The 23341-nt window shown below is 30.5% G+C and overlaps 4 protein-coding genes across 5 annotated transcripts; 3 read left to right on the forward strand and 1 right to left on the reverse strand.

The window, feature by feature from the left end:
* Positions 1 to 29: 29 nt before the first annotated feature.
* On the forward strand, positions 30 to 9911 carry LOC117239213 (cactin). Its single transcript, XM_033504645.1, has 12 exons — positions 30 to 477; positions 554 to 1398; positions 1475 to 1651; positions 1734 to 1932; positions 2006 to 2504; positions 5033 to 5499; positions 5661 to 6132; positions 7184 to 7300; positions 8245 to 8334; positions 8400 to 8660; positions 8877 to 9048; positions 9587 to 9911. The coding sequence occupies exons 1-12, from the start codon at positions 233 to 235 to the stop codon at positions 9790 to 9792; spliced, it is 3750 nt and encodes a 1249-aa protein (XP_033360536.1). The 5' UTR covers positions 30 to 232; the 3' UTR covers positions 9793 to 9911.
* A 1900-nt stretch (positions 9912 to 11811) lies between these two features.
* Positions 11812 to 14753, forward strand: LOC117239216 (ras-related protein Rab-1A). Its single transcript, XM_033504650.1, has 4 exons — positions 11812 to 12125; positions 13135 to 13531; positions 13597 to 13827; positions 13939 to 14753. The coding sequence occupies exons 1-3, from the start codon at positions 12103 to 12105 to the stop codon at positions 13795 to 13797; spliced, it is 621 nt and encodes a 206-aa protein (XP_033360541.1). The 5' UTR covers positions 11812 to 12102; the 3' UTR covers positions 13798 to 13827; positions 13939 to 14753.
* A 673-nt stretch (positions 14754 to 15426) lies between these two features.
* On the forward strand, positions 15427 to 18523 carry LOC117239219 (exocyst complex component 5). The gene is made up of 6 exons (XM_033504654.1): positions 15427 to 15711; positions 15802 to 16245; positions 16329 to 16906; positions 16989 to 17477; positions 17548 to 18055; positions 18134 to 18523. Exons 1-6 carry the CDS (start codon positions 15679 to 15681, stop codon positions 18230 to 18232), a joined length of 2151 nt encoding a protein of 716 aa, XP_033360545.1. The 5' UTR covers positions 15427 to 15678; the 3' UTR covers positions 18233 to 18523.
* Positions 18524 to 19565: 1042 nt separating this feature from the next.
* On the reverse strand, positions 19566 to 23218 carry LOC117239220 (protein arginine N-methyltransferase 1). 2 transcript variants are annotated; one of them, XM_033504655.1, is made up of 3 exons: positions 23073 to 23218; positions 22232 to 22372; positions 19566 to 21359 (listed from the first exon to the last, which is right to left on the reverse strand). In XM_033504655.1, exons 2-3 carry the CDS (start codon positions 22295 to 22297, stop codon positions 20277 to 20279), a joined length of 1149 nt encoding a protein of 382 aa, XP_033360546.1. In that variant the 5' UTR covers positions 22298 to 22372; positions 23073 to 23218; the 3' UTR covers positions 19566 to 20276. The 2 variants fall into 2 exon arrangements, with proteins under 2 accessions (XP_033360546.1, XP_033360547.1); XM_033504656.1 differs by lacking the exons at positions 22232 to 22372; positions 23073 to 23218 and adding an exon at positions 21732 to 21866.
* Between the last annotated feature and the right edge of the window lie 123 nt (positions 23219 to 23341).

A 23341-nucleotide genomic window follows, 5' to 3' on the forward strand; every position in this document is an offset into this window, starting at 1 on the left:
TTTATGAAATTATAAAGATATTTAATATTTATTGTGTATTTTTGTTTCATTAAATATAAACGGAAATTTATACACGTAGTAAATAGGAATCAGCTGTCCTAAATTCAATGATGGCGTTCAATGCCCTCAGTACATTGAGAAAATATATTTCGTGAGGTTAAGTGTCAAGGTAGTAATGTCAAATAATATTAACATTCTGTGAAAATATACGATATTCATATTTTTATGAAAAATGGAGAAGTATTCTCATAGAAAAGGCCGTGAAGGATCAAAAAAGGACGATACGAATCGATATAAATATAAACGTAGAATTTCTCGTAAGGACAGTGACAGTGACTATGATAGCCATTCTAAAAGATCAAAGTCGAGACATAAACACTCTAAAAGCTGTAGTCAAAAATATAAAAAATGTAGATACAGAGATTCTTCAGAATCACGCGAATCTCGTAAAAAATCCTCGAAACATAAAAGCAGAAGGTTAGTAAACACTTTCAAATGATCACTTTTGAGGTTATGGATTAAAAGTTTATTATTTTCTAATTTTCTTTCATTTTAGATCATCATCTTCGTCATCTTCATCAAGTCCAAGTGATTCTAGCGATTCATCCTCATCTAATTCTTCATCAGATTCTACGAAGCTTTTAGAAAAGCTTCAGAAACAGCGCCAAAAACAAATCGAAGACAAGAAACGTCAAAAGGAATTGATGAAAGCTACAGAAACACCAGAGGAAAAAAGATTACGGCGTTTAAAAAAGAAGGAAGCTAAAGAACGTAAAAGAAAAGAAAGAATGGGCTGGGATAATGATTATTTACATTATACGAATACAGATAATCCATTTGGTGATGGAAATTTACTTTCCACATTCGTATGGTCTAAAAAACTTGAAAAAGAAGGTTTACTTGGTGTAAGTAGGGAAGAACTAGAAATTAGGAATAGACATAAACAAGAAGAAAATAAAAGAGAATTAGAAAAAGTTAAGAAAAGAAGACAGGAGAGAGAATTGGAAAGACAACAAAGAGAAGAAGAGATGACAATGCTCCAAAGAGGAAAAGAAGCTGCTCAATTGGAACAATGGGCAAGACAGGAAGATCAGTTTCATTTAGAACAGGCAAGATTAAGATCACGTATAAGAATACAAGATGGTCGTGCAAAACCAATTGATCTTCTTGCCAAATATATCAGTGCAGAGGAAGAAGTTGATGCTGTAGAAATGCATGAACCTTACACTTACTTACGTGGATTACATGTGAAGGATTTAGAAGATCTCATTGAAGATATTAAAGTTTATAAAGAATTAGAACGTGGAAAAAATTTAGATTATTGGAATGACATTACAGTAATTGTTGAAGATGAACTGCATAAATTGAGAAAATTAGAGAGATCAGAGTATGAAGTTGGTAGGTACATTTTTTTTTGCTTGTACAGGTGAAATTTTGTTTTTATAGTTTTTACAAATTTACTGTATTTTTCCAGCTGTGGGTAGAAGAGAAGGAATACATGAATCAGTCGCTAAAGATGTGACTGCTATTTTTAAAGGAAAAACAGCAGCACAATTAGAAGCTTTGCAACTACAGATTGAAGCAAAAATTACAGGAAAGCCTGAAGGCGTTGATATAGGATATTGGGAAAGTCTTTTGTCTCAACTTAAAGGTAAGCGTTAAAAGTTACCTACGTATACTTTGAATCATATTATTTAACTCGCTTGATTGTATCAGTCATTTATACTCCTCAGCGCACATGGCAAGAGCACGATTAAGAGATCGGCATCAAGAAAATTTACGTAAAAAATTGGAAGTTTTAATTGCCGAACAAGGTGTAGCTAGAACGGAAAATGAAACCGAGAGTTCGCAACCAGTTGATGAGCAGCCAGAGAAACAAGAAGAACAAGCCGCTAATACAGTAACAGAAAAAAGTGAAGAAAGTCAATCAGAGTATGTAGTCTTTTTGTCACATGTACTCATATGAAAAATTCCAAATATACAAATGTTTTTTATATATTTGCAGTGATGATCAAGAGACTAATAATGCAGCTGATGATCTTTTGTCAGAATCTTTCTGTGAATATGAAACAGGAGGTTATTCTCCAAAATATATACCTTATTCTCAACTTGAACCAGGAACATTAGTAACTTTAGAAGAGGACGATAATCAGCGGTTGGAATATGCAAGAAATCAAGTACTCAGTACAGGTCGGAAAATCCAGAATGTTATGACTGCGGAAGAACAAGCAATGCATAGAGAAGCACGTAAAAACATGAGTTCTGATGAAGCACAATTTAGTGTTGAGTCATCTTTAGAAGCACAGATCTATCTTTGGTCTGACAAGTATAGACCCAGAAAACCAAGATATTTCAATCGAGTTCATACTGGTTTCGAATGGAATAAATATAATCAAACCCATTATGATATGGATAATCCACCACCGAAAATCGTTCAAGGCTACAAATTTAATATATTTTATCCGGATTTAATAGATAAAAACACGACTCCTGAATATTTCTTGGTAAGATATATCGTTCAAATTAATTTTATTTTATTCCTGGTGATTTGAATATTTTATTAACAAAAGTGTTATCATTTTCAGACACCCTGTGCAGATAATAAGGACTTTGCTATTTTACGATTTCATGCAGGCCCACCTTATGAAGATATTGCATTCAAAATCGTTAATAGAGAATGGGAATATTCATATAAACGTGGATTTAGGTGTCAATTCCACAATAATATTTTCCAATTATGGTTCCATTTCAAGCGATATAGATACAGACGATAATATATTAGTATTTTATATTTATACAATACGTACTACTATTGTAAATAGAAAATACATGCTTTCTATAAAATTCTATCAATTGCATACCCACATTTTTCATGGCGTATGTAGATGAATAAAATTGCACAACTTTCTATGCAAGAGCAGTTACTTTCTTGGTATGTGAAACATACCCGCACGTTTTTAAATAAAACGTTATTACAAAATTGAAAGTATTATCTAAATAGCGTTTCACTTTATCGTATAACATAGTTTAATAATCAATCCAGTAATATTAAAATTATATTCAAAATACATACAAACTAAGTGTCAATATAAAAACTATTTATAAAGAACATAAAAACCATTGACATATTAATAAGAAAAGAAGTACTCGTCTATTTTTGAAAAGATTCTTTATATACACCCACGTTTCAAATATCAATGTGGTAACAAACTTTCATCTGACGACGTGAACATACACAAACGAACAACGGCATAGTTGTTTAATAGTAGTTGTTAAATCGATTTTTGTAGCCACCTGTATTCTCACACAGTCGACCACAAAGCGAAAGGTAAAAGCTATATGTAACCAATGGCAAGGTAAACCGAAGCTCAGTACACCGGCTGTTTCGCTGACAAAGGGCTACGCGTTTAAAATCGCATTTCTAAAAGTCGTGCACGATTCAAATCAATACAATGAAGTTTCTTGATTGAATAAAACAAGATAAAATCCGCTTCGATGATCTTCACGAACCGGTCAATATAGAAATACATTTTTGTCGATCGTCTAAAAAAATGTTTATATTTTATTTGTACTTATTGCACAATATTTGAAAAGGAAGACATGTGTATTTATGGTTTATTTTAGAAATGCGTAATTTTCTCCTGTGCAGAGTCTCACAGTTATGATAATTAGTACGTTCATGTGTACGTTTACTGCTACTGGTTTTGTAGATCATTCTGAAAACGTGGAACTATCAACGTTGTGACTATACAATCTAGAACATTGACTAAGATCGTTTGTGTTTAAAATATCGCAATCGAGTTGATATTTATATACATAAATATATAAATATATCATTGGAACCATAATTAAATTTCTTTATGGGGATCGAAAAGAATTACAAAATAATTAAAAAGTGACAACATGAATATTTTGTTGGAACTTAAATTAAGTGAACTAATAGTGAGAAAGGACGATTTAATAGCCGAAGAAAAATTAGTTTGCAATCTCCATAACCATAAACGTCAGAGAGTCAGAAATTCTTACCAATAATCGATTGAAAGAATGATGAAAATTCAAGTGTGTCTTATTATGATCGATTATACTTCTTATTTATTTTAAAACACGATAAATTTATATAAAGATTTATTATGAAATTCTAAATACCAGTTTACTTCTAAAATATAAAAACGTTTTTTTATATCAGTGTTATCGAAATAGTACAAAATATTTCCAATTGATCGTGACGTTGTTTGTAAATTCAAAGTGATAATTCACTCCAATATCACGGCGTCGACCGCAAAAATCATGAAATGGAAAAAAAGCCCGGCGGAATTCTTATCCGAAAAAACTTTTCTAGTAATTAAGGATGACTTGGATATGCTGGATAGTAAGTAAAGTTTATTACATTTTTATTAAAAAGAAGAAAAATAAACGACATTGTATTTGTACTCTAATACTGCACTTACATATTAAATTGAATTAGGAAATGGTAATGAAATTAAATAAGAGAATTAATCAATTAATTAACATCGAGAAACTGCATATGCTGTAGTAGTTAATGATTTGTTTTATATATAGACTTTCTTTTATGCAAATTGAGCCATAAAACTGCAAAAAACCCAGAATAAACGTAGGCGGTAATTTCTTCCAAATAATTAGCATTAAAAGTAGAGTGTTCTAATTCTGGCTATGGAAATGTATTTATTTTTTAAGCGGAATTATCCTTGAACCTTTACGTTGTATTTTATATCAATATTACGTATCATACTACATTATAGTTTCGACCAATCCATAGCCAGAGATTATTTTTTATACATAAGAAGAAATCAACATCCATTGATTTTTACCACTAATGTGAGTTCTTTGGTCGTTTAAAGCAATTATGTAGAGACTCCTATCTATCCAAACATCTAAGATGGAAAAAATTATTTAGAGCAACTATCTAGAGAATCCTTCCTATCCAAAAATATAAGAGTACGAAAATGATTTAGAAAAAGGAAAGCAGCGAGGAAAATTAAAGATACCGGATACAAGCACTTGGCCACCGAAGATGAAACGCGGTGCTTCCTTACACAATGAACCGGAAAGGCCGAAGACCGCGAATCTCGAAAAACCAACTGTGCTGGACCCCGATCTGGTCGACAAGCTGGACATGTCTCTTCTCAGCAAAGAGTTACTCGTTGATTCGATGATGCGGTTTCGTCTCTCAAAAGCAATTAGTGGGGGAACATCGTCATTCCCTTCGTCGTCAAGGTACCGACAAAACGTCACCGGTGTCGAGCGACAACGACAACAATATAGCTCAGCATCGAACGGTGAGGTGTCGTGGTGCAGCGGACCCTTCTCCATACGCCACAAACGACGTAGCTTTGAACAAATTCTCGACTCGAGGTTCAGTCACATCGACGTGTCGGTTGTATCATCTAGGATGCAGAAACAAGCGCGCATAAGTAGGCAGGATGCGGCGTCTACAAAGAAGAGCTTGGATAACACGAAACTGGATGACAACAACAATAGGTTCGTGAAAATTTAGGGAATTCGTTAAGAAAATTTAAAGACAAGAATGTATAGAAAATTCCGCTTGTAGAAATGGTAAAAATTGTTTGTGAGAAATATATCCAAAAACAGAATAAATTCAAAGTTGGAAATAAAAAATAAAATTATGTATCTACAATTAGAAACGGAACAGTCAGCCACAAGGTATCTTCCTTGTCTACGTTGAAGAAGAAGAGCTCAAGACCCACCATACAGAACGACCTGGAAGTGTTCACAGCCTCTTCAACAAAGAGCGCTCCGGAACCTTGCAAGAGCTGTGGAAAGCCGGACCAACCAGAGCGGTTTCACAGTCATCCGAAGGGTAGTCAACCCAAGGCGAAGGACAGTTCTACGATCTCCAAGTCAAGGACCACGATACCAAAAACTGTTCAAAAGCCCATTGCCTTGAATTTTCGTAGCGATAAGAGCAAGAACAAAGTGGAGGAAATGCTTGTTCAGGATTTCAAATCAGGCTATCTTCAAGAACGATCTAATGGATCGAGTAGACCTTCGTCAGCGCCAATTAAGAAGGGGCCAAGGACCATTACTTGTTACATATGTGGCCGTGAATTTGGTACCGCCAGCTTTCCTATTCACGAGCCTAGATGCATGCAGGTTAGTAGCATCGTAAATGCGCAACTATAATTATTATTTTACTTCGTGCCTTTAAATTTCATAAAGCTTCAAAACGATATTTTTTTTATCACGTTTAAAATGCAAGTAGTTTCTATGCTAATATTTTTCCTATTACACGTTCACGCTACTTCATATAGCCTTATCAATACGTCAGATTTCGTTTTACTGAATTAAAATTTAATTTATTCCAATGTTAAAAAGAAATTGCGTGCGTATCTCACGTTTATCAATAGACAAAATGTTTACCGTAACCCGGTATGTATTTGCAAAGGGAGCATCTAATTTCACATTGAACTTGAACTCTATATATTATTCATACTCGCGATTATGTGAGATACAATGCATGAATATCATTGGATATCTCTGAAGACACGTAATACATCAAGGCCCTTTGCAAGATCGATATGCATATATATACGCGATCATATCTATTTAGTGGATATGAGAAACATTTATACGTACACAAGAACTGACACTTATTCGCTATAGTTGAACATTATCACGAGGCGATGTAATTTACATATGTGTCGCGGTTTTAGTGTATATACATTCGGTTCGATAATTTCGTATACTACCTCGACTGGGTCTAAATTTGTCTATAGACTATTCATGAAAGAACATTACCTGTGTTGCAGATCGTGTGTAGATCGATCGTGTGTTCGTTACGTTGCTTTACTGTGAATCGCTTTGAAATTCATATCCACTTCCAATTTGATATTTATTGCGTCTTATGAAGGAGTCTTTGTAAATTTAAAACTAGATACTTGAAACGCTAGAGCTTTTGATATAACGTTCGTATGAACTTCTGAAAATGAATTAGAGTATGTAAAGAAAATTATAGCCACTGATATAAGCATTAATTTTCGTGAAGGCATTACTTGTTTTTAGAAGTTTGTGCAATAAATTTCTGTTTAAGGAAGTAATTACCATTTAGCATAATTATCATTTAGCATGATCACTATTCATCAGTGATATATAAAGCTATAACTTTAAGCTTAATCGAATAATTAATGAATATTGATGGTGGCAGAAGTGGGAACGGGAAAATAATTCTTTGCCCGTGAACCAGAGGCGCCCGATACCTCAGAGACCCGACATCGCCATCAATCATTCAGAATGGAATGCAGTAGCATGGGAAGAAAGTCAGGTATCCTGTGATTTAAATGTTTCCTTAATCATGTGAGTCTTCCATTCAGCAAATATAATGTCCTTAAACCAGATTTTTGTCGAACCGATAAAATTCAAGTAAATTTTATTCGGTTTGATTAATCGTCGAGTGGACTTTAGGCAGAGTTACCTGAATCGTTAAACGTTTCCGTATTTGTCTTTATGGAGTAACATACTTCGATTAGTTGAATGAGTCATTCCACTATGTTTGTCACGGCTGACGACTGTCTCTCCCGAACGGTGATGTAACATTATTACATGACTTTCTGCGATCTAATCGTAATATAATTAAATACATGAAGTCATGGATTGTCAAAAATGCATAGTATCGAAATGGTTGTTTATTTACATACTTAATTCATTTACGTATATTTTGGATTTGTTTATACTTTATATTCATTCATTTATTTTATGTTTATTTTTCAATTTTTCTTCCCTTGTAAGAATTAGTATTAATAGATGCAAAATTGCAAATTCCATGTTAATTTAAAGTATGCAAATGTTTTTATGAACAAACATGCTTCCTACTGATTAAATCGATTATAGTAAACGTAATAGTGGAATGGCTCGTTAAGGTTTACCCTTGCACATTTCTTATGCATACGTAGAAACAGAAATACCAGTGTATTCAGCGGAATCCGTATGTAAAGTCTCTGGTTCCACACAGGGAGTATGTCACGCACTGTAATATCCCAGTCCTATCGTGTTCAAGGTGCTGCCCTAGATTTATCACGGGCTTGGTTGTTTAAGAGCAACGGCATGATTAATCTAAAAACTAAGAACCGCATTGCGACTCGTTAAGTTCAAAATTTCGTTAAAAAGAACTTTTCCTCTCTGAAAGTTCTCGTGTTGACTGACGTGTTAATCATAGAGAACACTGAATGGAAGCACGGGACAAGATAATGATGACAAATTGTATTTCAGGCACAATTGATTCCCTGCTCGAAATGTGGAAGAACATTTCTACCAGAACGGCTGACAGTCCATCAGAAAAGCTGTAAAGGTTCTATAAAGGTGAAAGTGCTTATCCAGTCTTAACTCTTTAATAGGATGTTTGTTACATATCCTTTAAACTGTAGAATACCGAGCCAGAGAAAGCAGAAAGCTTCCTTAGTGAAAAGTCTCCCGGTACGTCACGAGTAGGACCTCCTATGCTTACTTGTCAATCATGTGGCAGAAACTTCGGCACGAAGAGTATAAAAATACACGAGCCTCAATGCATCAAGCGAATGCAAATAGAAAAGGAAAAGCAATCGTCTCAGCCTCGAAAGAAGGATTCGATCCGGCAACAGAAGTCAGAAATGATGAACGTGCAAGAAAATCTAAGCAGCCCAACGGGGGTGAGTCGTGTCGGAAGGCATGCTTACATTATCCAATTTGCATAAGCGTTCCCACGCGATCATCCACGAGTGGTGTTCTATTGTACCAGTTAAATTTTATGTACAAATTTTTTATATCGATTGTTATGAATAAAAATTGTGTCGTTTTACACTTAAGTGTTATTAAATCTGCGAAGATAATCAACGAAATAGTTATTTGGAGAAAATTGATTTTAGGATAATGTGCAGAAGAAGACGGTCACATGCTACATATGTGGTAGAGATTTCGGATCTACTAGCATAGCCATTCACGAACCACAATGCTTGAGAAAATGGCATGTGGAGAACCAAAAATTATCGCCAGGTCAAAGAAGAAAAGAGCCAGAGAGACCTGAAATTATTTACGCTCGTGAGTCAAATATCTTATCATGCTTGCATGTCTTTATAGTTACGTTCATTTTTTAAATGCAGCAACTTCAATTGGCGGGAAAAATGCACTTTGGTTTAATTGATGTCAAGAGTTGAACAACCCCCGTAATCGATTCACCTGAATGCTTTTATTCGGAGCACAGGTGCATGGATCTTTTTTCATTTTTAATTCGTATCGAATCAGTAGGTTTTATAGTAGTCTTTAATAGTTAGTGATTATTGTGCGTGGAAATTAAATATCAGTTACATGACCCGCGCCTTACCAATGAACTTAAGGTCAGTGTAACTATATCGATTAGAGGGAGACACGATTAGAGTCAGGAAGTCACAAAGTCGAGCTTTATCAAATACTGCAAATGCTCCTTGTGCCATTGGTTCATCACGCAAAGTGAAAGGTTGATCTGCAATTGATAATTATTATGTAGAATTGATAAAAGTAATATTCTTTTCCATTGCATGCGCGAATAATGAATGCAATAATTTATTATTTTTAATTTACGATGGTAATTTGTATCAAGGTAACTTAGAAACGGGAGATATAACAGTTGACTTGGATGCAATGGCTGAGGCCAGTTGGAAATCTCACTTAAGTCAATTGGTCCCGTGTAAACAATGTGGAAGGACTTTCAATCCTGACCGTGTAAGCGTCCACGAGCGAAGTTGTAAGGTCTCGTACTCCTACCACAAGCAGCCAGCAGCAACCAACAGCAACCACAAGCAATGATCTTCTTAGAATAAATGATTATGCAATACCTACAATAGAAAATGAGATTATTTATTGCAAAATAATTATATAAAATGTAGTTAGGAAGAGTTTCAATAAGTCAGATTAGTTTAACAGCACTTTAAAATCTTGCTATTTATGTTCTTTTTGTTACCTAATCTCATAAAAAATCAAACACTGAATTCGGGAAATAGATAAAAACATAAAATTTAAAAATTTAAATACGCAAAATTTAAAAATGAATTGTATAAAAAAAAGATCGTGAAATAACCTTCGAAAATCCTAAGAAATGATGCCAAGTTTCAAGAACTAGTTCAAGATAGTGTCACCTTCTATAAGGTTATATTCTCCTGATTCAAAATTGAGATTTTGACGAATAAATTTTTCGAGAATCTGAAGATTTCAACTTTGAACAATTCCTGAAGTATGATATCATTTCCAAGAATCGGCAAAATTATGCCATCTCCTAGTAATCAAAAATGTCAGTTTTAGAACAGTCTTGCAATATGAAGTTATTTTCAAGAATCAGTGAACTTGTATCATCTCCTATGCTATCATGTTCTCCTCGTACAAAATCACTATTTTGGCCAACAAATTGCTCGTTCGAACGCCAAATTTTTAACTCTCGGATTTTGTCAGAAAATGACGTCATTTCCAGGAATTGGTTGCAAATACATTTTATGTTATTTTATTTTTTTAATACTTACCAATACTTATCAATTTTCTTGAACTGTTTCGTTATTTTTTGTAATTTATTCCTTAAAGGAATCGAAATTGGAAAAAATGTAAGGATTGTGAATGTCGGATGGATTTGAAATAATTAAACGCTTTATTCATTTGCAAAATAAAATATTTATTCAATTCAATATGAAAGTTTACAACAATTATATAATTTTTAACGAATTCATAATTTTCTGTATAACAAATTGTGTGAATTGTGTGATTGATACGACACCACGTCGTAGATACATTTATTACCATTTGTGAGACCATTTTATACGTGTCAGATTATGTTTATTGTTCTATATGTATTTCTTCTATTAATCATTCAATATCCTTTTTTTATCAATCTAACCTAATTTAATTTAATTTTTTAAATCAGAATTATAATATTAATAAACGAGCATTTCCTTTCAACTTATACTTTTTACTTAAAATTTCAAAAACTTTTTACAGATTAGAAACACTCTGTATATATCTTCATTCCAGATATTAGGTCATTTACGATCATTTTACAACACATTTACGGCATTTACAATTTACGAACAAACTACATTTAACATATTTCTGGTAATTATGTAACTTTAGAATAATTTAAACAACTCTTATACGAAAATGACGATCAAATACTTATAAATGCTCGTTCTACGACATGGCGCAGTGTTTTGCCGCTCGTTTTCGAATCACCATTAAGCGCATGCTTTCGTTCAACTCTGTAAGGCCCAGTAGGTACAAATTACGGTCCTGTGCATAATCGTGATCTCGCGTATATCAGTATATGACCGTATATGCAACCGAACATACAAACACATTTCCTCTCTCACTATGCATACATTATGGACATAGTAATAATAGTAAAAATATCCCTATGTTCACGGCATATGTATCGTGGTTTCTTCCATCAAACATATGGGGGAAATGTGCGTATAGTTCGGCCGTCTGACCGTTAGAGGCGGTAATTTATAGAATATCTTTCGACTGAAATTCTCCTATACTCATCAGCGATCTTCCTACTTACTTATCTCTGATAATACTCAGGTAGCTGTAGCTTGAAAATACGTTCTAAGGCCGTGATTTTAGATGCATGTATAACAATACATGAGATTAATAAAATTTTCGATATCGATATTCAATTGAAAAGGATTAACACATCAATTTTATTTGTATGGCATTTCTAAGTATATGGTACTATATTTATTTATAATAACATAAATTTTGAAAATAATGTATATTGGAAAAAATACACGAATTAGAGAATAAGAGGAGAAAAAAAAACCCTAGAAAAAGAGAGAAGAGAAGCGCTCCTAAAAGATAAGTGCGCAGACGTGGTTCTCGTGCTGGAATCGCTCGTGTCCCGTCAAATAGAGGGAGTGAAACAGCACCTGCTGCCATTCTGGCATTACGTCAATGGTAGACATTTCATTTGCTGGTTTGGGAGGAGTTACCGTGACCGCCATTGTTACAGCTCATTCGTATCGAAGAACGTGATCTGTGAATCTTCACCGTCACATCGTCGAAACGAATCGTGTCCATTCTTTAGATTTCCTTAACGACGGTACACGATATTAGTGAGCGTGTTCTGAGCGTAGCATGTCCACAATGAATCCTGAATAGTAAGTAAACTTCTTTTTGCGCAGACATAAGTATATCTAAGATATGTTCATTTCGTGAAATATATAATCAATTATTTATAACTGTAACAACGAACGAGGCTAAAAAGACAAACTTAATGCTATTAATGTTTTATACAGCCACGTTAATACGAAAAAAGTTTTGTTTAACGTTTACTATCTGACAGATTCACCATCCCCCCACTCTCTTTGTCTCTCTTTCTACCCATGTTCACAAGCCATATTTTAGAAATTCGTTCTCTGTTGTTTTTCTTATTTTCAATTTTTGTATAAATTCATTTCTTAATCTGTGTTAACTATTTTTGATAAATTCAAACTTTAAATCTGGAAAACTTATACGCGAATACATGAAAAAATTTTTAAAAGTGATTTGAGAAAATTGATCTTGTAGAATGTTATAAAAAGTATGAGGCAAAGTTCGTTGTTACTTGTATTGTGTTTGAATGTTTTGTTAAATTACATGTGTGAAAATAATACAAATAACAATAAAATAAAGTACATATATAACAAAAAAACTGTTATGATTTTATATCTAAGATTTTAAAAAGATTGCTGTTTTGCTATATATTTACAAATTAATTTTTTTCCAGATTTCTAATTGTTATTCATGTTTTATGTTTATGATCAAATATATAATCATTATTGTGTAATACAATGTAATTTTATTTCCTGATTATAATAATCTCTTACATATGTTATTTATTGTTTAGAAATAGTTATGTTTATATCAATTAAGTTTAATTATTATAAATTTTAATCATTAAACAAAATATATCATTGTATACAAAGAATACTTAACAATATATTTATCTGCTTTTATGACCTTGTATTGATTGCTTTTTTATTTTGGAATTAAACAAAACATATTTAAATATTAACAAAAATAAATGTCGTCATAAATTAACTAAAATAAATTATAAATTGGAATTAATTATGTACATTGCTTATTTAATATAATTTAACCTTATTTATCGTAAACATCTTTTTGCAGTGATTACTTATTTAAGTTACTTTTAATTGGAGATTCTGGAGTTGGAAAATCATGTCTTTTACTCCGTTTTGCTGATGACACATACACAGAAAGTTATATCAGTACTATTGGTGTAGATTTCAAAATACGAACAATTGATCTAGATGGAAAAACAATAAAATTACAAATCTGGGATACAGCAGGTCAAGAACGATTTAGAACAATTACAAGTTCTTATTATAGGGGTGCACATGGTATTATCGTTGTTTATGACTGTACGGATCAAGAAACATTTAATAATGTTAAACAATGGCTGGAAGAGATTGATCGTTATGCATGTGATAATGTGAATAAGCTGCTGGTTGGCAATAAATGTGATCTTCACACTAAAAAAGTTGTTGATTACACAACAGCAAAAGTAAGAAAGCTATAATAACATTGACATTTTAATTGTATTAATTTCTTGTATAATTTTGTAAATAGGAATATGCAGACCAACTTGGTATACCATTCTTAGAAACATCTGCAAAAAATGCAATGAATGTAGAACAAGCTTTTATGACAATGGCTGCAGAAATAAAACTTAGAGTGGGTCCTCCATCAAGTGGAAACAGTGATCCTGCAAATAAGGTGAAAATAGAACATGGGCGTCCGATTGAATCCTCTAAATCTGGGTGCTGCTGAGAAATGTAATTTTACATCTTTATAACCAAAGTAAGTTTTTTTATGTTTGCTAATAAAGACTACTAATTGTATAACTATAACTGAAAATTATAACATAAAAAATTCTTCTTTGTATACTAATGTTAAATCTTTTAATTGCAGAACGACATCTTATGGTAGCAGTTTCATACTGCATTAAAAAACATTACCAAGAGAAACAAGAAAGATTGTGGAAGTTTCAGTTTATATTAATAAAAATAAGGAAGTGTGAAGCATTATTATGGACCACCAACTCTGTTAGCAGAGTTGAATAAAACAAGTTTTGTTCTATCTTTTTTTCAAGAAAGGAGAACATAATTATTAACTTGCTAATTATCTAGTGCAAAAAACTGACATAGGAAAATTTGAATAACATTGAGGATCATTGATTCTATGCAATGATGCGTTTAACGGCAATTCGAATTTATAAAGTAAATTACATAATACTATGTATCATGGTTATAAAGATAAGCATTCTTATTTTTTAGCGTAATTGTAACATGTATAATTGAATGTTTTTTGTCTTAGAAGGAAGCCATTCTTACTCTTTGTACTACCTAAACATTTTTCCACATTTTATTCCAAACTCTTGAGATAAACAAGAATTAGAGTAATAACATACTGAAACACGCCGTCATCGCTGCCTCCCTCTTTTTTCAGTGCTCATTAGTGTAATTTAATAACAATATATTAATAAATATTTCAACACTAATACAAAAAATGGTAAATAGTATACCTATACGTACAAGAATAATTAAATATGTTATATATGTTCCAGTTGGTAACTTCTATAAAGTTACGTCAATTTTTTAAATATGTGCTACTTATAAAATTTATAAAACTATTCGCCTATTATTAGCGTTGGCAAACTCGATATGTATTGTCTTATATTTAAACGGTAAGCTTATATTCAGAAAGCTGTGTATTCCATACGAGTTTGTAAGATGAAAATTTTGACAAAATACTATTTTCCTTTTATATTGGTTGCTTATTGTTCAAGACGTCTAGTTCACGTTTTTTATGTTACATATTTATTATTTCAATTGTTTTCGCTTTCCTATGATGAAAACATATGAAAAACATTTAATAAGTCAGGTTATTTTAATAAAATTTTATTCTATGCAACAATAATATCAAAAAAAACTTCATATACCATATATTATTCTAATTTTTATTGAAAAGGATAAAAAGAAAGAAAAAAAGGAGAAAAGACATATTTTGTACAAAACTCATATTACGATTGCAAATGATCTTGCTTTTGTATTGTTATTAAAAAAGGTTTATGAAAACAAAATAATAGAATATTTCAAAACTGTGTGGGATTTCTTTCATTATAATAATATTTGTTTATTACATGAATTAGTTAGTAAGAACGTATGAAGTTCTTCATAAGAAGGACGTATATAACAAGTAAATGTATGACTATAGAAAATAAAAATGTGTAAGTTGAGAACTAATTATTTCTTATTTCCCAATATATATATATAATACCATATATATTTATACCCATATACTTTGTAATTTTTTTATTGTATTAATTTGTAATATTGTGTGGACTATGTATATGATATGAAATAGTATTCGATGTATTTAAAGATATTTAATTTGGTACATACGGGTACGTTCTTTAGTATAGTTAATGTAAGATAGAGTTAGACAAGGACGATACATATTCAGGCTATTCAACGATTGCAGAATGAAATGTTTTTTGTAGTACTTATAGATTTTAATAAATGATTAACAACAATCTTCTATTAAAATTGATATATTTTATATCATTTTTTATCGGCAAAATCAATATTTGTATTTAATAATAAAATTATAACCTTACTTTCATACAAGTGTCATCTAAACTTCGTCAAAATGATGCAACAATATATGAAAGAGTTAGAACAGGTAAATTATATATTAAAATAATAAATTTGAATTGTCCTTGTTTTATAAAACATTAATAATAATAATATCCTTTTAATAAAATTTTTTCAGGATCCATTTGATCCTGAAGAGTTCGTTGAAAGACTTGCTTGGAGAACAGTTAATGATACCACAAAAGATGATGGAAAAACATTTTTTGATCCTACAATAGTACATGAAACTTTCTTGCAAGCAATTAAAGATTTACAAATTTTACAGGAACGTCAACAAAAAAAATGTGACAAACTTGAAACAGCATTGAAAGATGAAGAAGCAAGGCATATACTAGAAATACTTGAGTTACAAGAAAGAAATAAACATTCTATTGATCTGTTTCATCAATTAGATGAAAGAATAAATCTTGTAGCTACTAAGGTTTTACATTTAGGAGATCAATTGGAAAGTGTTAATACTCCAAGAGCTAGGGCTGTTGAAGCTCAAAAATTAATGAGGCATTTTTCAGATTTTTTAAGCCCTGGACCTTTGACAGATCCAATTTTTACAGATAAGTCTTCGGTATATGTGCATCTGTTTTATCTATCTAATGTGTGATTGTATTGTACATGGAACAAGAATTAAAACTCTTTATTCTGTAATAGTTAGATGAAGCAGCAGATGTAATACAAAAACTCCATCTTATATCACAAGAATTACCATCAGAAAAATTTGAACATGCCAAGAAAAAAATTGCAGTTAAGTATGATGAAATTGAAAGAAATCTTATAGAAGAATTTGTTAGAGCACATAATAGAGAAGATGCCATTCGTATGAGAGAACTAGCATCAGTTCTAGCTCATTTTAAAGGATATTCTCAATGTATTGATGCATTTATAGAGCAAAGCCAAATGGGCTCATTTGGTGGAAAGGATGTTTTTCAAGATGTAATACCTATGTGTACAAAATATCATAAATTAATGCAACAAGTATTTACAAATCCTGAACAGGTGATGGCTAAATTTGTATTAAATATTTATCATTTAAGACTTCAGAAATATGCAGTTGCTAAATTAGCAGATAAAACTGACCCTGATAAGTACCTTAGAAATTTATATGATTTATATACAAGAACTGTGAAATTGTCTACAGAATTGAAAATGTTTAATATGGGTACTGATGATACATATCTTGCCAAGCTCACTAGAAATATATTTCAAAAATATCTGGATGCTTATATTATGTAAGTTCACATAAAGTGTAGTTAACATCTAAGTAAGTTCACATCTGTAATAGTCAAATGTTAATCAGCGCAATATTTTTAGCATGGAAACAAAAGTATTGAGGGAAAAATCAGCAGCACTTCTTATTGAATATTATGAATCTAAAAATCATCAAAAGAAACAATTACAAAGTGGTGGATTTCAAGAGTTAAGAAGAGACTTACAAGCAGTTTTAGGTGCAAGGACTAATATAAATATAGCACAAATAGAAAATTATGGGGGAGAGACCTTTTTATCAGAGGAACTTGCAATTGCTTTGTTACAAAGAAGTAAATTGGCATTCCAAAGATGTCAGTTACTATCAAAACCTGACGATATACCAATAAATACACTTCAGATTTTGGAGATACTATTACAGTATTTAATAAGTGAACATGTTGATTATGCATTGGAATTGGGTTTACAAAGTGTACCAATTCCTGAAAGTAGAACTCAACCTGAGATTCATTTTTTCAATGTTGTGCGTCAATGTAACGCAATTGTACGCTTATTAGAGGAACAATTTAATGATAGTGTGATACCTCTTGTAGTGTAAGATTTACTTCATTTATTTTACATATAATTTTATTTTGGAAATATATATAAGATATAATCTTTTTAGGTCTACATCTAAGCACGGAGATTGCATGTTAAAGAAAAAAGCTGTGTTAGATCAAATAGATATGAAACTAGAGACAGGATTAGATAGAAGTATAAATGCTATTATTGGTTGGGTAAAAGTGTACCTACAAAGCGAACAACGAAAGACTGATTTTAAACTTGAAACTGATGTGGATACCTTAAGCACTCCAGCTTGTTTAACAGTTGTACAATATGTTACTGGAATGATTCGACATATTCGAAGTACTTTAGATGGGAAAAATTTAAATACTGTTTTAACTGAACTTGGAGTACGATTTCATAAAGTTATTTACGATCATTTACAACAATTTCAATTTAATTCTGCTGGTGCTATGTGTGCAATATGCGATATGAACGAATATCGTAAGTGTGTCAAGGAACTTGAAATTGATCTTGTTACTAATTTATTTGATACCCTACATGCTTTATGCAATTTATTATTAGTTAAACCGGAAAATTTGAAACAAGTTTGTACAGGAGATCAATTGGTATGTATGGTACTTTTAATTATAAATTTTTCCAGATTAATTGCAAAATTAAAACAGTTATTTCTTTTATTATTACAGGCAACATTAGACCGTAATGTTCTAGTGAATTTTATACAATTAAGAACTGATTATAAAACACAGAAATTAGCAAATTATTTAAAGGGTTTAGCCACATAATAAATTCATATCATCTGTAAATAGTCAACATTTTTGAAGTTCGTTATATACAGTATTTAGGATGAATGCAACCAAAATAATATTATTGTATAAACTAAATTTTAATAAGTGAAGATATTGCTTTCATTGTAATAATAATGCTATACTATCTGCCCAGTTGTACAAAATTTTGTCATTATATAGTTAAACTATATAAAAGCAATGACTTCCTCAAATTTAAGCTTTGATTATATATTAGAAAATAAATAATTTCTTTCCTTTCCTAGTTTTATAATAAATGCTCAGTATGTATATATTTGTAGCAAATATTTATTTTATTAGTTTGTAAGATTGTCATAAACAATTGCAGTTTCTGTTATGAGAATTTTTCTTATTTTAGAGGAAAATGGTATGTATAGACAAACTTTGTCAAACTTTTCTATTTATATATTATTTTCATTTGGTTGTTTTTAATACAAATTGATGTCAGACAATTATTTGTTCAAAATTTTGTGATATATTTTTCGACGTATTACATACCACTTTAATTAAAGCACATTTTCATATATTGTACTAAATTTCATAGTTGATCTCTATAATGTTATAGGAGAATACCATTTTTAAATGTATTTATGTTTACATAATTTTGTTTTAGTTTTCAATTTTAATGAATATTTTTATTAAAGTAAATATTTTATAATTAATAAATATTAAGATTTGGGGAAAAAGAACTACCAAAATATAACATTTTAATGACCTAATTTCTGTAAAGAGAATTTAGAAAGTAGAACTTATAGTATTGAAACCATACATTGAAGCAGATAAAAAAAAATTTTTGTCTTGTTTATTTACATGCGTATTTTAAATATATTGCATTGTTTTTGAGGTTGTGTCATGAATTAAGATCTTATCTTCATAAAATGGATTGTTAATTTTGCAAATGTAGAATACATGTTTATTTCCAAATTTATTAAATATTTAGTCCATTTACTAATGATCAATATTATGGTAATTGGTAATTTAGAAAAATGTTGGAAGTACATACAAAATATAAAATTTCCATATATTATAGATAGGATTAGTCATATAATATGAAGTAATGTTTAATTATAAAATTTTCATGCGTAATTAATTTAACTGGATATTAAACTGAACCATCATTAGAGATTTGTAATGTTCCATCAAAACATCACGAAAATCTTAAATGTTAAATAAATTGTTATACTAACAATATTAGTAACACAAATGTTATATATAAAAATTAAAACAATATTAGTGTTTTTTTTAAATGAATGCAACATGGATATTACTAATATTAAGCATAATTGTAGATAGGTGTTGATAAAATGAATAGTACTAACAATAAGCTTCCATTTACTATCAAATTAACAAAATATAATATTGTAAATCTTCCACTTGTCATACATAATATAAGCGAGCATTTCCAAATTATTTTATTATTTGGAATATAGTTACACGTATATTCTACAGGTCATGAATTTGGAAAGAAGTTATGTTTTAAGAATACGGTACAAATATGTGGTAAATAAAATGTATGTTGTTTTAAACAAATTCATTAACTTATACAATATTAAATCAATAATGATTTAATAGCCAAAATTGAGTTATACATAAAACAGACAGAAAATTTACAATATGGAATATAAAATGGTCACAGAGAAAAATTAAATTATGAATTATAGTATTCATATTTCTAATACACACTTACATGAAGTAATGTCTTGTAAATGTACACTATTTGTGATTAAGTAATATATCAACCTTATGTTCTTAGTTGTAAGTCATCATATTGCAAACTCTTACTAGATTAACAAAGAATCTAGACATTTTGTTAAATCTTAAGCAGGAAGCCTCTAACTTTCTTACAATTAAAAATTAAAAACAATTACAATTTAAATAATTCACACCATTCATTGTACCGTACTATTAAATTTCATTAAATCATCTAATATAATTCAATGATAACTAAAGTCTTGGTGTCTATTTGATTATAGTGTTATGAACCATGAAAATAAAAAGAAGAAGATGAATAATCTGATAGGTATCAGCGCATACGATAAGTATTAGTTTCATGTACTTGGCACAATTCTCCTTTGAAGTCCAATTCAATGCTGAAATCCAAATCTCTGTAGTTCCTTGCATTGGGCTTCATTGAAAATACACCATATATTTCTTCTCCTTTTTTAACTGTCATATATTCATCAAAGTAGAATACAGTTTGTTTCCAATGAGTATACTGTACTTCCGGTGCTGTACTAAAGCCAATACGTTTGTGGCACTTGGTGAATTCGATGTTAAAGAATGTAACTAATGCTTGAACATAGTCGTTCCTGCGAACTTGTAAAGTAAATGGCGATGAAAATTCCAGATCAGCCTTAGTTACTGTGTATAAATCAACTTCTTTAATGAGGCATGCATTTGTAACAACTTGTTTTGGGTCCACAACATCCACTAGAGGTTCACTAATTGCTACTTTTCTTATACTACTCATGTCAAATCCATATACATCATCCCACCAGTTTATTTTTTCATCTTTGTATTGTCTATCTTCAATGCCACAAATAAATAGAGTTGCTTTGTCAGGAAATAACATTCCATCTTCACAAAGCCATTTATCTCTAGCAAAAAGCACTGTGTCTAACATTGATTCATAAAATAAACAATAACCCATCCATTCAGAAATAATTATGTCAACTTTTTCAATGCCATCAGGTAGTGAAACTTCTTCAACTTTTCCTTTAAGTATTGTTATGACATTTGACAGCTGATTTGCCTCTACAATCTTTTCTGCATATTCAACAATATTAGAACACTCAATACCAATAACTCTGGCTGCTCCAGCTTTAGCAGCAAACATTGAAAGTATACCAGTTCCACAACCAATATCAAGAACGGTTTTTCCTTTGAAAAGGTGTTTATTATGATACATAGAATTACGGTAAGTCACTGTACGCACTTCATCCTTTAACATTTCTTCATGAATTCCATAATGTGCATATGAGTCGAAATAATAATCTCGAGATGTCATATCATCCACAGAAATAGATTCCCTACAAGATGATGGTGTAGCATCTTTGTTTGATGCAGTGCTATTTTCTGTAACTTCCATAGATTCCATTTTTGATACCTGTAATAATACAAAAAGCCAAAATTAATAATAATAAAAAATGATGCATGTATGTATTAATATAAAAATAAATAAATATCTTATAATTGAGATTAATACATTAATATTACCAAAATTAGATGAAAATGCATTATTATTAGAACAATTTACTTTTATAATATTCAATCGTTATTTAGAAATAAAAAAATATTATTTTTTGTTAAAGTATGGCTTTTGATAAAAAATATTAAAATTAATTGATTTATATATATAAGAAAAGAACCTACAATTATCTACTAACACGTGATATGAACTCAATATCTCAAATTAATATATATAAATTTCTTTTTCACTTAAATATAGTAAAAAAAATTATAATTAAACATTAATTACAATATCGTTCATCAGTAACAGGGAACGCAAAATTTCGAAACGATGAAATCGTCGAATATTCTTGTTTCGGCCGACACCGAGGAAACGTACACACGTGCCCGCCAAAATGAATGGCGTCTGTTTAAGATCGAATGATCAGACGAGATTCTTTACACGCACACATATTTCTATACCATCGTGTGATTAGTACATATATATCATACGCAATTGAATATAGTCAAATTTCCTTCGAATAATATTCATAAATAACCTCGAAATGATCAAAAATTATTTTTAAAGATATGTTTAGAGGAAGTAAGAAATGAAGATTGGACTAGTCAATTTGTCTTTAAGTACTTAGCAGTAGTGAAAAACTATTATGACAAACGACATTCAAACATATTCTTCTTTTAAAAATGTATTAAATATCGTATGTTGTTCATATGAATGTTAATATATTAATAAAATAATTATGGTGTTTTTGTCTCCAATTTTATGTAAATATTTAGCTTAAAACTTACTGAATTCTCTGCTGTGCACATGCCACTCTGGTTGATTTCTACCGGCACTTCATTACTCGACGCCATTTTGTTCCGCGTCACAGCAGACGACTACAGGCAGGGACGTAGTACGAAGGCACATGGCAAATTCTAAATATGGTTCTGTCAACAAATATTCATATAATGATTAGTAAATATAATTACCAATTTCCTTGTTCAATTCGTTTTTTATAATTTACAATTACGTTTAATTAAAACTTACGTATCAGTTTAATTAATATTCTAGTTAGATTTGGTTGTCATTACTTACAAATATAATTGAAAGTATGGCTATAACAATATTAATATTATTATATACAGTATTAAATTTATCTTATTTACATACAAGTTTTCTTAGAAACTTTTGCCTGCTATTATAATTAATACTACTATTAATGATACTACAGAATTTTTTAAATGACAATAACAAATATAACAGTAATCAATTTTATATTTAATATGGTTATACATAGTATTGTTAAAGATTAAAATTAATACTTTTTATTAATACGAGCAATATATTATATTATATTCTAATTTAAAAATAATTTAAACATCTGAAAGATGTGCGTTATAACAAGATTTGGTTACAAATCTGGAGTTGTAATATTCTTCGTGCAAGATCATAGAAACTATTTAAACTATCGTTTCTTATATGTTTCTCATGTACTAGAATCGTTCCAATCTTTTTAGAACGCAGAAATTATATAATCCTTCGCACAATGCATCATACGATTATTTTACAAAAAATATAGATCTTAATGCAATGTTTTCTTCTATAAACAAATATATCTGTATTTTTTACAATCCACAGGATACGCACACATGAAATTTATTGAGAAAACTACACCAAATGTTTGTCGTTTGTACGAAACGTATTGAGATCACTTCTCGCTGAAATGTTCCAACAGAAACGACCATCCAAAATTGTGATGCTGTGGACAACATTGATACATCCCTGTCGTATGCGCAGTGCGGACTTTCTACTATTTCAATTTTTCTTGGAAATAGATATTCATTTATTTCGAAACGTTATTGAAAAATTGTAACTTATTTAGGTAATCCTATATTTATGGAGATCACGAATAATTT

The sequence above is a fragment of the Bombus vosnesenskii genome, unplaced genomic scaffold, assembly GCF_011952255.1.
Source record: "Bombus vosnesenskii isolate JDL3184/JDL3185 unplaced genomic scaffold, Bvos_JDL3184-5_v1.1 scf7180000013888, whole genome shotgun sequence".
NCBI lineage: Eukaryota > Metazoa > Arthropoda > Insecta > Hymenoptera > Apidae > Bombus > Bombus vosnesenskii.

Coding starts and splice junctions, on each gene's coding strand:
- LOC117239220 (XM_033504655.1), bottom strand. CDS start 22,297: ATGGCGTCGAGTAATGAAGTGCCGGTAGAAATCAACCAGAGTGGCATG. Junction 21,360..22,231: donor TGTGCACAGCAGAGAATTCA/GTAAGTTTTAAG, acceptor GTATTATTACAG/GTATCAAAAATGGAATCTAT.
- LOC117239216 (XM_033504650.1), top strand. CDS start 12,103: ATGTCCACAATGAATCCTGAATA. Junction 12,126..13,134: donor TCCACAATGAATCCTGAATA/GTAAGTAAACTT, acceptor ATCTTTTTGCAG/TGATTACTTATTTAAGTTAC. Junction 13,532..13,596: donor TTGATTACACAACAGCAAAA/GTAAGAAAGCTA, acceptor TTTTGTAAATAG/GAATATGCAGACCAACTTGG.
- LOC117239219 (XM_033504654.1), top strand. CDS start 15,679: ATGATGCAACAATATATGAAAGAGTTAGAACAG. Junction 15,712..15,801: donor ATATGAAAGAGTTAGAACAG/GTAAATTATATA, acceptor AAATTTTTTCAG/GATCCATTTGATCCTGAAGA. Junction 17,478..17,547: donor AGTGTGATACCTCTTGTAGT/GTAAGATTTACT, acceptor TAATCTTTTTAG/GTCTACATCTAAGCACGGAG.
- LOC117239213 (XM_033504645.1), top strand. CDS start 233: ATGGAGAAGTATTCTCATAGAAAAGGCCGTGAAGGATCAAAAAAGGAC. Junction 1,652..1,733: donor TCTTTTGTCTCAACTTAAAG/GTAAGCGTTAAA, acceptor TATACTCCTCAG/CGCACATGGCAAGAGCACGA. Junction 6,133..7,183: donor ACGAGCCTAGATGCATGCAG/GTTAGTAGCATC, acceptor TGATGGTGGCAG/AAGTGGGAACGGGAAAATAA.